The 11,949-nt window shown below is 35.4% G+C and overlaps 1 protein-coding gene across 1 annotated transcript in view; it reads left to right on the top strand.

Annotated features, from left to right (window-relative positions):
• The window catches only part of LOC121378780 (E3 ubiquitin-protein ligase RBBP6-like), a 55,439-nt gene extending 49,738 nt beyond the window's left edge, over nt 1-5,701 (top strand). Inside the window, exon 18 of the mRNA XM_041507096.1 lies at nt 1,349-5,701. Within this exon, the coding sequence (XP_041363030.1) occupies nt 1,349-2,570 (1,222 nt within the window). The 3' untranslated portion in view covers nt 2,571-5,701. The remainder of the gene's footprint in view (nt 1-1,348) is intronic.
• The last annotated feature ends 6,248 nt before the right edge of the window (nt 5,702-11,949 follow it).

Here is an 11,949-nt window from a genome sequence, read left to right as displayed (position 1 = left end):
TATTTGTGACGTCTGGTGGGATAGCTTGGGGCGAAGTGACGTCAGCTCCTGACCATCTCCTGTATGTACAGTGTAAACAAAAGCAATAATTTTCGACAAGGCGCTTCTCTTTGATCAACCTGACTTGTAAAACAGCATAAATGACGTAATAATATAATAAACTATTAAACTAAATATATTTCAAGTTGCATTAATGGAACAAAATGGGGATATGGTATTTTTCTCTGTTAAATAATCCAAAGGAAAAATGTACACTATTAGGCCTATTGATATGCTACGTTGGAGCAAAAACGACAACCCACAATACCCAAGTGATAATTTTTTTTTCTTTGGGACTACGTTTGGTCATTTCTGTGGTTTTAGATGGAAAAGTCTACTTAATCAATAGTTTTACAGAACTATTTACAGTAATAAACCATATCCATTACCATTTTAGGGGCGACAGGTAATATTCCACAATACCGGTATGTATTTTGTGTCTATAGACAGCGTCAATTAATTGGCTCATCTGGTTACCAATCAAATACACACCTGCCAATCAGGAATCACAGGCAGAAGCAACTAACAACATAGACCAATTTACTAAGAAAACACTCCGTGTATCATTTCAGTACGTAGTTTAATGCATGGACAAAACATTGTTAATTATTTCGACTTGTGTAGCCACTTTGACAATGGTATTTTATTTTGTATTGAAAAATAATATATATAGTGCTGGATATACTTACTGCTGGCTTACTGGGATGTGTATTCTTACAGAACATTGCAATGTATGACTATTTATCATCCCGCAAAAACCAGGTAGATTGTGTTTCTCTAGTTCTACGGCTCATTCCTGACGTTACGTGTTAAGTATTACGTAACCACCAGCTCGCCAGAGGGCGTACTCACTGAGATGGTACAAAATGGCTGCGCCCGTTATATATAATAGCCGTCACATTTAACCGTTTTATTAATTAACTATACTATTATACTTGTTGATATTAAGCAATAATGTGCATTATATATCGTTGAATATGCATACCAGGCCATATGCCTTAATTGTCCCTTCCTTTAAGGCAAAGATTGATGAGTTTGTTGTTTGTAAATTTATGGTAAACATTTCAGATGTGAATACTAATTAATAAAAATAGGTCAATTTATAAATGTTATGCCATTTCTTTTAACATTAGCTAAACTTTCATTGTTGAGTTTATATTGTCCTAAATTTTTAGTATTCTTGAGGAACTAGTTTTTCTTGTAATGATGAAAAAACTAAATCTAATTGCTAAGCTATGGTCATCTCTAGTACCTATTCATTTTAATTTCATGCACAAAACATAATTTTTAACTTGTATATATTTTTCAGATCTGTAATAGAAAGTGCTGAAAAGGTGTTATCTCAAAAACAAATGAAACCATCATCTGTGGCATCGGCCATAGCACCAATTCTGGTAAGATCACGGCCCTTTGTGACATCACCAACTGACAGACCTCACAGACGTGTTTACTTAGAGAACTTGACAACTGTGGAAAGTGAGGATAGACGGGTTTCGAATAAACAGAAATCTATTGAGGTGACGATATCATCTGATAAAGTGGAAAACCGGAATAAACATGGTTCTGATAGTCACTCAAGGACACAATCCACAGATACTAAAGTCAGATCAGAAAAGGAGGGTGAAGGGCATTCAAAACATGATCATAAAAGAAGTTCTGAGAGGCAATCAAGAAGCGATGAATCAAAAACGTCTGTTTCCAGATCAAAGGGGAATAGATCTTCTAATAAGGAGAGAATTTGTGAATTAAAACATAAAGATGACAAGGAAGAAAAACCTAAAGTGAAGGATGAACACCAAGAAAAACATGAAGTGCATGTATCTGACAAAGAAAAAGCTGCAGTAAAGGAGGAAAGAGAAGAGAAGAAAAGTTCACCAGATGACAAAAAGGGTACAAATTCTTCAGAAGTAAAATCTAAACATTCTGATGCTGAAAGTGGATCGAGAAAACCGAAATCTAGGTCATCTTCAGAACAAGAACCTGGTGACAAATCACAAGACTTGGACACTCACAATAAGCCAGGTAAAAACAGTGTTGAAGCTGCACCACAAACTCAGTCTAGTCAACATGGGCAGTCCACTTCAGACTCTAAATCGGACTCTAAACCACAGACTAAATCTCACAGTAGTCAGTCGAAGAGTGAAGGCGGTGAGAAGTCTCACCAGCCTCTGGACCGAAAGGAGTCGATCATAGATGAAGCGACATTCGAGCCGGATTACGAGGAGAGTGCAGGATCCGAATCGGATGGAGATGTAGTGGCTGCTCACAATGCTGCCGATGCTAGTCAGCCAGCTCGCACCACGAGCAGTGCCAGTCACAGTCCTAGTCCCAGCTCCGATGAGTACAGTCCCTCCAAGAAGCAGAGGATGGATGATGACGACAAACACAAGAGTAAGAAAGCAGCTAAACACAAGAAGCACAAACACAAGAACAAGCACAAGCACAAAACCAAGCACAAACACAAGAAACACAAGAAAATTAGGGAGGGGAAACCAGAGAAGGAAGAAAAGACCAAGTCGAGCAAAAGTTGACAGTGTGTCACGTGATTGGCGTCGTCGGAGGTGCTAGCATCATTAATCTAGAACAGTATTATAAACATTCAGTTATAAGAAAGTAATACTGTGAGAACGCCGAGTTTTCTTCTCCACTTATCATTTGTTTGGTTTCTTAAACTATATGTCAAAAATACCAAATAACAAACAATAGCCGATGATTAATAAATCAGTGTGGTTTCATAGCAGTTAAGAGGTGGTATAGAATTAATGGTATTATCTTTGTTGGTTTCACTGGTACAGGGACAGCCAAAAATGTATGTGTGTTTAAAAGGGTAAATTGCAAATACAGTATTTTGACTGCTTATTCATTTCAGTTTTCAGTGTAAATGTGTGTTACATGCTTGCCTTTTTGTGTTGGTATCTGTTTCAAAGTGGAACATACACACAACATAAGAACATGCATGGTGGCCAGTAAATAACATAGACAATAGACATAAGTTATAGACACAATCTACACAATGTGTAATTATCGTAAAATTATTGCCACAGTATTTTAATGCAGTGTACACACAGTGTTTACTATGTTGTATGAAAAATTTCACAACTGTTTAAAAATATCATCAGCTTCTTAACATAATTGCTGAAGTCATTTTTAAAGCTTTTGAAATAAATGGGAAAAAAGATGATTTTGTACACAAACAGAATGAATTATTTGAAGATTATTTAAACAAGAACAACATTTTTTGTTCTTGTTTGAATAATTTTTAAAGAATTCTTTTCTGCTTGTGTTTTAAAATTGAGGGGCGGGGGTGTCCCCCATTTTTCTCAAAAACTCTATAAAAGAGTTTGGCTGATTATAAATAAATAAAAGATCTTCATTATTTAAACTTACTCTGAAAAAAAGAAGAAGTCAAATTGAAGTTGAAAAAATGAAAACAGATTGCTGTGGTGGTGACAATTAACTAATCAAAGAAAATTGCTCATAAAACTGAATTAAACAACTCAAAAAGTTAAAATTAACATGTTTTAAGTAAGTACTAGTGGATGTATTGAAACTATAGTTTTTGTTAATGAGAAAATGTATTCGGGGTTTAGGTGTAAACAAACGACTGAAAAGAGTGCATGTTAATTAGAGATGTATTCATGTGTTAATACATGAAATAAGTATTTTTATAATTTTTGTTCTTCGAGTTTGTGTATATTGCTGAAATGAAGGAAAAGAAGAGCATTAACTATGTGTTATGATATAGATCTTGAATAATTATTTTTCTTAATGCCTCCATGAAACTTGATTTATGTTTTATACATGTTAAACTTTTAATAAAAAAACACAACAATTAAGACTAATAAACACCAGAATTATTTTGTTAGGTGGATAAAATATTTAGTTTAGATCTAGTATTAAATATAATTTTTTCAAGAATCATGGTGGCCAGCTGGACTAGGGTAAAACAAATATTACTGGCCCTTGTTAAAATTAATTAGCCCTCAAATGATTGCACTGAAAAGAAGAATTTACTGGTGCAAGTAGTTAAAACCTAATGGCAGAGTTATCGTATCACTTCTTTTTTTCGGTATAAATTTAATCTAATACTGGTAGTTACCAAACAGTCTTATCTTAGGTAACCAGGTGACTCCCAATTTTTAACGCTGATATGTTGGTTGTTTCATACATAACTAGGGTACTACAAAATTAGATGCAACAACATAACTTTGGTGTGGACAAAACTCTTCAAAATGTTCTCGAGTAACAGCATTTTTAGTGCTTCATTATGGATCTGATGTGAAATTTTGTATGACAGTTTTCAACCTATTAAGTCAAAATATAATCTTGTTTGCAGTGATATACTTCTTCAGAATCCTAAATACTAGATTCAACAAGTTACTAAATGAGATCATGTTACATTTTAAATTTGTGTAGAACTGTATGACAGGGCTTGAAAAGAAACAGCTGTTAGCCAAAGGCACGCAAAACAGGGTAGCAGATTTCCTCTAAGACTATGAGTGAAAAATTACCAAATGTTTGACATCCAATAGTTGATGATTAATAAATCAATGTGCTTTTAAATGGTGTCGTTAAAACATTTTTTAAGAAAACTCAAAGGGTTGAGATTTAGCTCAGACAATAGAGTGCTCACCTGAAACACTTCGGTCGTTTGATCCAACCCCTTTGGTGGATGCATTAAAACATTTTTAGTTTTTCCCCCCATTTCATCCAGTGCCACATGACCGGTATATATGTATGCGCTCTTCTGTCTATGGGAAAGTGCTTATAAAAGATTTGTTGATACAAATGGAAAAATTTAGCAGGTTTCCTCTGCAGATTACTTGTCAAGATCACCAACTGTTTTGATATTTAATTTTGATGATTAATTAGTCAATATGCTGTAATGGTGTTTCTAACAAAACTAATTTTAACTGGGGTGAGTGGGGAGGGTGGCATCTTAAGAGGTAGCAGCTACTTTTAAGACAAAAAGGATGTGTGTACATCTTAATTTAAGTGTCAAGAAAATAAAGTATTTTAATTTCTGTATAATGGTTTACATTTAAAAATCATGCCATTCCAAATTTAAAAGTCTTTGTAAAATGTGTGGTGTCTGGTGCTACATTTAAGTGTTTTTCTTTAAAATTGTTAAGTTTTATACTTTTTTTTTATGTCAGCTATATTACAATAATGAATTGTTTCAATCTGGAGGTTTCATCTGAAGTTTGTATACATGTATGAAATGACATCTCTGTTTGTTATTATTTAAGTAATGTAACCTGTTGGTATTGAAATGTATTGTTTTTAACTTGAGAAAAATGAGAAAAGTTAAATCACACAACCCCTTGAAAAATACAATGTGTAATAATGGATATGGTTAACACACAACAAACATTTTTGATTACCTTACATGTATATTTGTACAAAATAGATTGTAAGAGTCCCAGCTTTGTGCAAACCTAGAAAGCTGTAACTAGAAGCAGCTTAGGTGGAAGATGAGTAACGTAGGGTGGAAGGTTTTGTGTTTTTCTTTATTACAGTATGTCAAGAATTTAATGGTGAACAGACTGACGCGTATAGCCGTCATTACTTGTAAATACTTTGTATGTTCTGTCAGTAGGTTTGTGGTGTGTGCAGGTAGCACATAAATGGTTGAAATTTGTAAATAAATGATGAATTTGTATAAAATAGTTTTGTTTTCACTATATTATAATACTAACAATTGTTGTAAATGTGGTTTTTCGAAATCAAATATAATTGGCCTAAAAAGGTTTAGCTTAAATAAAACAAAATTTGTGAGTTACAAAATAAAACCAGACACTGGATTTAATTGAGGCATCATTTGTCAGAGGTTTTCAATACAAAATGAAACGTTTGACTGTTACGTCGTTAAATGGGGCTTGGGGGGTCCATACACGAAACTGAAAATTGTCAGTAATGTGTCTGAGCACCTTGCGAATTGCATGTTGACAGCGGTACAACGTCGGCTTCGTACTTCTGATGAAACGGTGCATCGTTGGAATAGTGATAGAGATCCATTTACGAGTTAAAACGTTGAAGGTTGTGGATGGTATGGATATGCGCGTGGTTCTCTCGCACCCTACAATCCAACAAATCCTATACCTGCACAATAGGGAACAAGTCCGGCGATCTTGCAAGCCAGTTTAGTGCCTCATTATTGTTCCTCAGAAGAAAGAAAGAAATGTTTTATTTAACGACTCGCTCAACACATTTTATTTACGGTTATATGGCGTCAGACATGGTTAAGGACCACACAGATTTTGAGAGGAAACCCGCTGTCGCCACATAGGCTACTCTTTTACGACAGGCAGCAAGGGATCTTTTATTTGCGCTTCCCACAGGCAGGATAGCACAAACCATGGCCTTTGTTGAACCACTTATGGATCACTGGTCGGTGCAAGTGGTTTACACCTACCTACTGAGCCTTGCGGAGCACTCACTCAGGGTTTGGAGTCAGTATCTGGATTAAAAAACCCATGCCTCAACTGGGATCCGAACCCAGTACCTACCAGCCTGTAGACCGATGACTAACCACGACGACACCGAGGCCGGTCCCCTCTGAAGAAGTCCAGTCGTTAGTTTAGCTGAATGGTGGCGTGCATAGTTCTATTGAAACAAAACGCCTGGATGCGGATGCATGAATGGTATGTTAACTGGTGTGATAATTTCATCAGTGTAAAGCTAGCCATCTATTCATCCACGATCCGCGTCCGTGTCCGTGAGAAATCGCTAAAAAAAAGAAAAAAAGGAAGATGATGCGAAACATCCATTGATTTGCTCCATGTCCGCTCTGCGAGCGATTTTTCACTGACACCGATGCGTTATTTTGAAGCGTAGCATGACCTCATTGGTGTTTGATGGGTTTTATTTTTTATTTTTTATTTTCTTATTTAGCATTTTCACGTATTTTACACATATTTATATTTATGGATGTTCAATTCACGCATACGCGGATCACGTATGCTGGACATTCGGATTCCCATGAATGATGAAAATTAGTTTTTTTTGTCCCGTGTCATGAATTCCTGCCTGTACCAAAACACTACCACCACCACCACCACCACCACCACCACCACCACATCGGTCACGTTCAATGCATGAGGCGACGTTGTACCACTGTCAATGCCCAATGTGCTCGGACACCGTTACTGACAATTGTCACATTTTTGTGTATGGATCCCCAAGCACCATTTAACGACATGACGGTCACACATTTCATTTTGTATTGAAAATATCCTGTTATGTATACTGATAAATGATGCCTCAGTTGAATCCAGTGTCTGATTTTATTTTATAAGTCAGGTTTTTTATTTTTATTTAAGCACATTTACCAAATTGCTAAACTGTTTTGGCCAAATATAGTACTGACTGTACATAGCCACTTTTACCCACCGTATTTACTAATACGATGAAAAGTCAATTTTAAAATTTACAAGAATGTAATCTGGTGAAATACGCATTCTTCAAACGTGGTTACGGTCCAGTTTGATTTGGTAGATTGCGATTAGCACTATTGATTATTATTTACGATTATACTAACAAATCAAGAATTAACAACATCGAGACTGCATTTCATATTGATTAGTATTTACGATTATACTAACAAACCAAGAATTAACAACACCGAGACTGCATTTCACCAAAGGCGACAAGCAAATATATTTTACAGCAAAGTTCAGTAAATATGTAATTTTCGACACGACTGTTGAATAGGTTTTGGAATTTGAACATTTAGGGGTATTCTCATATTATTTAGACTGAGGAAGGAAATATTTTATTTAACGACGCACTCAACACATTTTATTTGCGGTTATATGGCGTCGGACATATGGTCAAGGACCACACAGATATTGAGGTAGGAAACCCGCTGTCGTCACTTCATGGGCTACTCTTTTTCGATTAGCAGCAAGGGATCGTTTATATCCATAGACAGGATAGCACATACCACAGCCTTTGATGTACCAGTCGTGGTGCACTGGCTGGAGCGAAAAATAGCTCAATGGACCCACTGACGGGGATCGATCCCAAACCGACCGCGCATCAAGCGAGCGCTTTACCACTGGTCTACGTCTCGCCCCTATTTAGACTAATTCATTGTGATGTGTTGGAAAAGTATATAAAGTATACAAATTGCATTCAAATTACTGGTCAGTCATGAATGACACAAGTTTGCCTTCAGAATAAATTTATTAAAATCATTTAGAAATTGTTTTATTTGGTACATACAAAATTACTTATCAGTTCCAATCCAGTTTGAGCTACTACAAATATTCGGAGGACCAATATCAATTTGATATTAAAAAAATAAAAATAATAACAATACAATGTAGTTTATGTGTAATTTTAGTCCATCAAAATGCTAGATGTTTCCAGAAGCATCTTAAATGGCAGGAAATTGAGGACAGACTCTTCAAGATATCGACTTTATCCAGTTAAGATGGGCGGGACGTAACCCATTGGTAAAGCGTCCGCCTGAATCGACTCCCCGTCACTGAGCTATTTTCTCGTTCGAGCCAGTGCACCACGAGTGGTATATCAAAGTCTGCGATATGTGCTGTCCTGTCTGTGGGATGGTGCATATAAAAGATCCCTTGCTACTAATGGACAAAAAAAGGGACAGGCGTGCGCTACAACAGCTTGCTCTGAATGTGCACGTAAAACCCTTATGACATGACAATGGACAAATGTAGCGGGTTTCCTCTCTAAGACTATATGTCATAATTACCAAATGTTTGACGTCCAGTAGCCGATGATCAATAAACCAGTGTGCTCTAGTGGTGTCGATAAACAAAAACAAACTAAACTTTATCCAACTCGGGTTGAATGGCTCAGTATGGTTATTCTTTAAATCAGTGGCAGACCAGCATGGGGTTAAGCAGGGGTCACGACGAGGCTGTGAAGCTTGCAGATTGGCAAAGGTGTGGCTAATAATTTTGCACTTTAAAAATATTGTTACAGCAGGAAATAAAGGTAGTGCACAGGCGCGGATGCAGGATTTCTGAAGGGGGGGGGGGGGTCCAAATATGATGACTGGTCTCTCCTTTTACACAGAACAGTTAATACAATCACGTTTCCCATTCAAGGTTATGGTCGGTTTTCAAAAAGGGTTGTGTCGGGACCCCTGGACCCCCCCCCCCCCCCCCCGGATCCACTACTGATGCATGACAACGCATAGTAATAATCCACTGTCCAGCACTGAAGGGATTGATGATAAAAATGCGTTTAAAATAGCAGCCAGTTCTTCGTAAAATGGTGATAAAATTCTAAATGCAATGTCGGTCATTCTTAATATGGATGTTTCAATAATATACATTTTTAAAAAGAAAACAGTTAATGTAACTACTAAGATTTTTTTCGGGGGGGGGGGGGGGGGGGGGGGGGGGGGGGGGCAAGAAAAATTATACTGTCGCTTTAAGTAAAGGTATCTTAAAACAGACAGGATCGGAAACAGGATTTTGAGAAAGAGAGATGACATGGAAATGTGGTCAAGAAAATGTGCTGACTGGAAGGTTGTTGTTGTTATTTTTGGTGGGGGTTTTTTAAATATTTATTACCCCAGATCGCCCCTGCGTGTGCTATAACCTCGCCATGGTGCAGGGGTGTAACATTCTCTTTGAGAATGGCCAATACAGCACAAAATTTGAAGTTTTGAGTAAAATTCAGTATCCGTAAAATTCTGTGATATTTGTTTTTTTGCACAGTTCTTTACACTGTTTTTGTTTGTCTTGAATTTTTATTTTGATGTTGATCATCACTTTATTTATTTGCATTACCATAGTTTGCCACCCAATAGCCGATGTATTTTTCGTGCTGGGGTGTCGTTAAACATTCATTCATTCATTCATTCATTCATACCCCAGATCGCAATAACAGTGTCAGGGTTTGGACCCTGATTCACTGCTGTACATATACATCTTACAAAATAACATGACACATTAAAGCAACAGTTTATATATATGCGGACAGTGTTTTTTTTAAATAAAAAAAGAGTGAAAGAAAAGAGGAAGCAGGAGAAAAAGATAGAGCAACATAATAATGCTGCAGAAGAGAAGAAAAAAAATCACCGTTATTGTTAATGATTGTTGTCCATGAGTTCCTTTTTTTCCTTGTCTCAAAACAGGTAATTCAGTAAAACAATAATTATGTGAACATTTATGCTAAAGTATATTGTGTGCAAGCCTTTTAATTATTATAAAAAAAGATTAAACCAGGGAGCCCATACTTTAAATGTTTCGTAATTACAACTTTTATATAGAATAAATCTAAATTTGTATTTCATATTTTTTCTAAAACATGTTTTTAACGGCGTTAATTTCTAAAGCTTTCTTCTGAAATTTTGTAACATATACGTAGTATTTTATGTTAATAATTAGCCAGTTTAAAAATGCATAATTTTCATCATTAATCATATTTTTTATTAAAACTGATTCTAACTCCGGACTTAGTCAGTATCCAGGTTTGTACCGATTCCCATACATTCTTTACCTCATTGCACTCAAAGAATAGATGTTGTATGGTTTCTGGGTAATTGGTACAAAAGCTACACATACTTGAATCAACATACCGAATCATATGTAAAAATGTGTTAGTGGTTAAAATTCTATGGATTATCCTATATCGAAACCATAATAAAGTTGAATCGTTCATGCACTGAAAATGTAATATATAGAACCTTTTCCAATCACTCGTGTCAATAATAAATCCGTTTTGTGCATATTTTGTTTGCGCTTTAGGAGTTATGGATTTATAATTTGTTTAATCGTACATGTCCTTGTATCCTGTTTGCTTTTTTAACAAAACTTTTAATTTAAAAGGAAGAATGGGATTATTTAGTGCTCTGAAACTGTCGTCTGTTAAATTTCTAAATTATATATGTATGATTTAACAGCTTTTATTAACGAAACATAACTAATAAAATGTGTGGTTATATGGTACGTTTTTTTAATCTGTTCATATGATAAAATATCACCATGGACATCAAATAGGTCATTAATAAAAACAATACCTTTGCTGACATAATGTATGTATGTAAATGTTTGTTTTTTTATCAACAAGTATGTCAGTGTTGTGCCAGATGTTGGTGCATAAAATACCATCTACAGTTTGCGGGTTGTTTTTTCTCTAGCATTAATCAACTAAGTAGTGTGTCTCTCCAAAACCTATTTGACATTTCTTTATTTTCATCATTATAAAATAGTCTCCATATATTGTAAGCTCATGTACTGATATACTTGTAGCACATTTAAAAAGGTTTACCCACTTTGAATTATTTATAAACAATCTTCGTACCCAGTCATAAAATGTTTTAATTTGACATTTTAAGACCTCCTTCTTTATAATTTTGAGTTTTTAAATCGCGCTTTAATTTTTCGAGCTTGCTGACTGGAATATTGGTAATAAAATTTTAATTTGAGCGAGAGGTTCCATAATACAAGTACAATTTCAGGGTTGAAAATTAACATGAAAACCATGGTCGCCAGCAGGGCCACTTGAAGAAAAATCTTACTGGCCCTTCTCAAATTCAACTAACCGTCCAATTATCACATTGAAATTTAACTGCGCAGCGAAAATTAAAACTATAATGTTCTCTGTTGAATAAACACCATGTGCTCACTGTATATAGATGAATTGGCATGTAACTTCATAATGAATAAAATTAAAATTCATATAAAAACAAGTTCTTAAGTTTTAAACCTATACTAACTCAAATAAAAAATTTGACAAATTACAAATTACCACTACATTATACAGATTTAATCTCAGTTTAATACAGGGGGGTGAATACAAAATGCTAGAACAGCCAAGGTATGCAGCTTGACTTACGTTGTCGCTGAAGTAAAATAAATAAATAATAATGTAGTACAAAGAGACTAAAGGTAGAACTGCGCGTGCTTTAGTATACAAATAGTC

The sequence above is a fragment of the Gigantopelta aegis genome, chromosome 8 (assembly GCF_016097555.1).
Source record: "Gigantopelta aegis isolate Gae_Host chromosome 8, Gae_host_genome, whole genome shotgun sequence".
NCBI lineage: Eukaryota > Metazoa > Mollusca > Gastropoda > Neomphalida > Peltospiridae > Gigantopelta > Gigantopelta aegis.
This window is presented reverse-complemented; position numbering and strand designations above follow the sequence as displayed.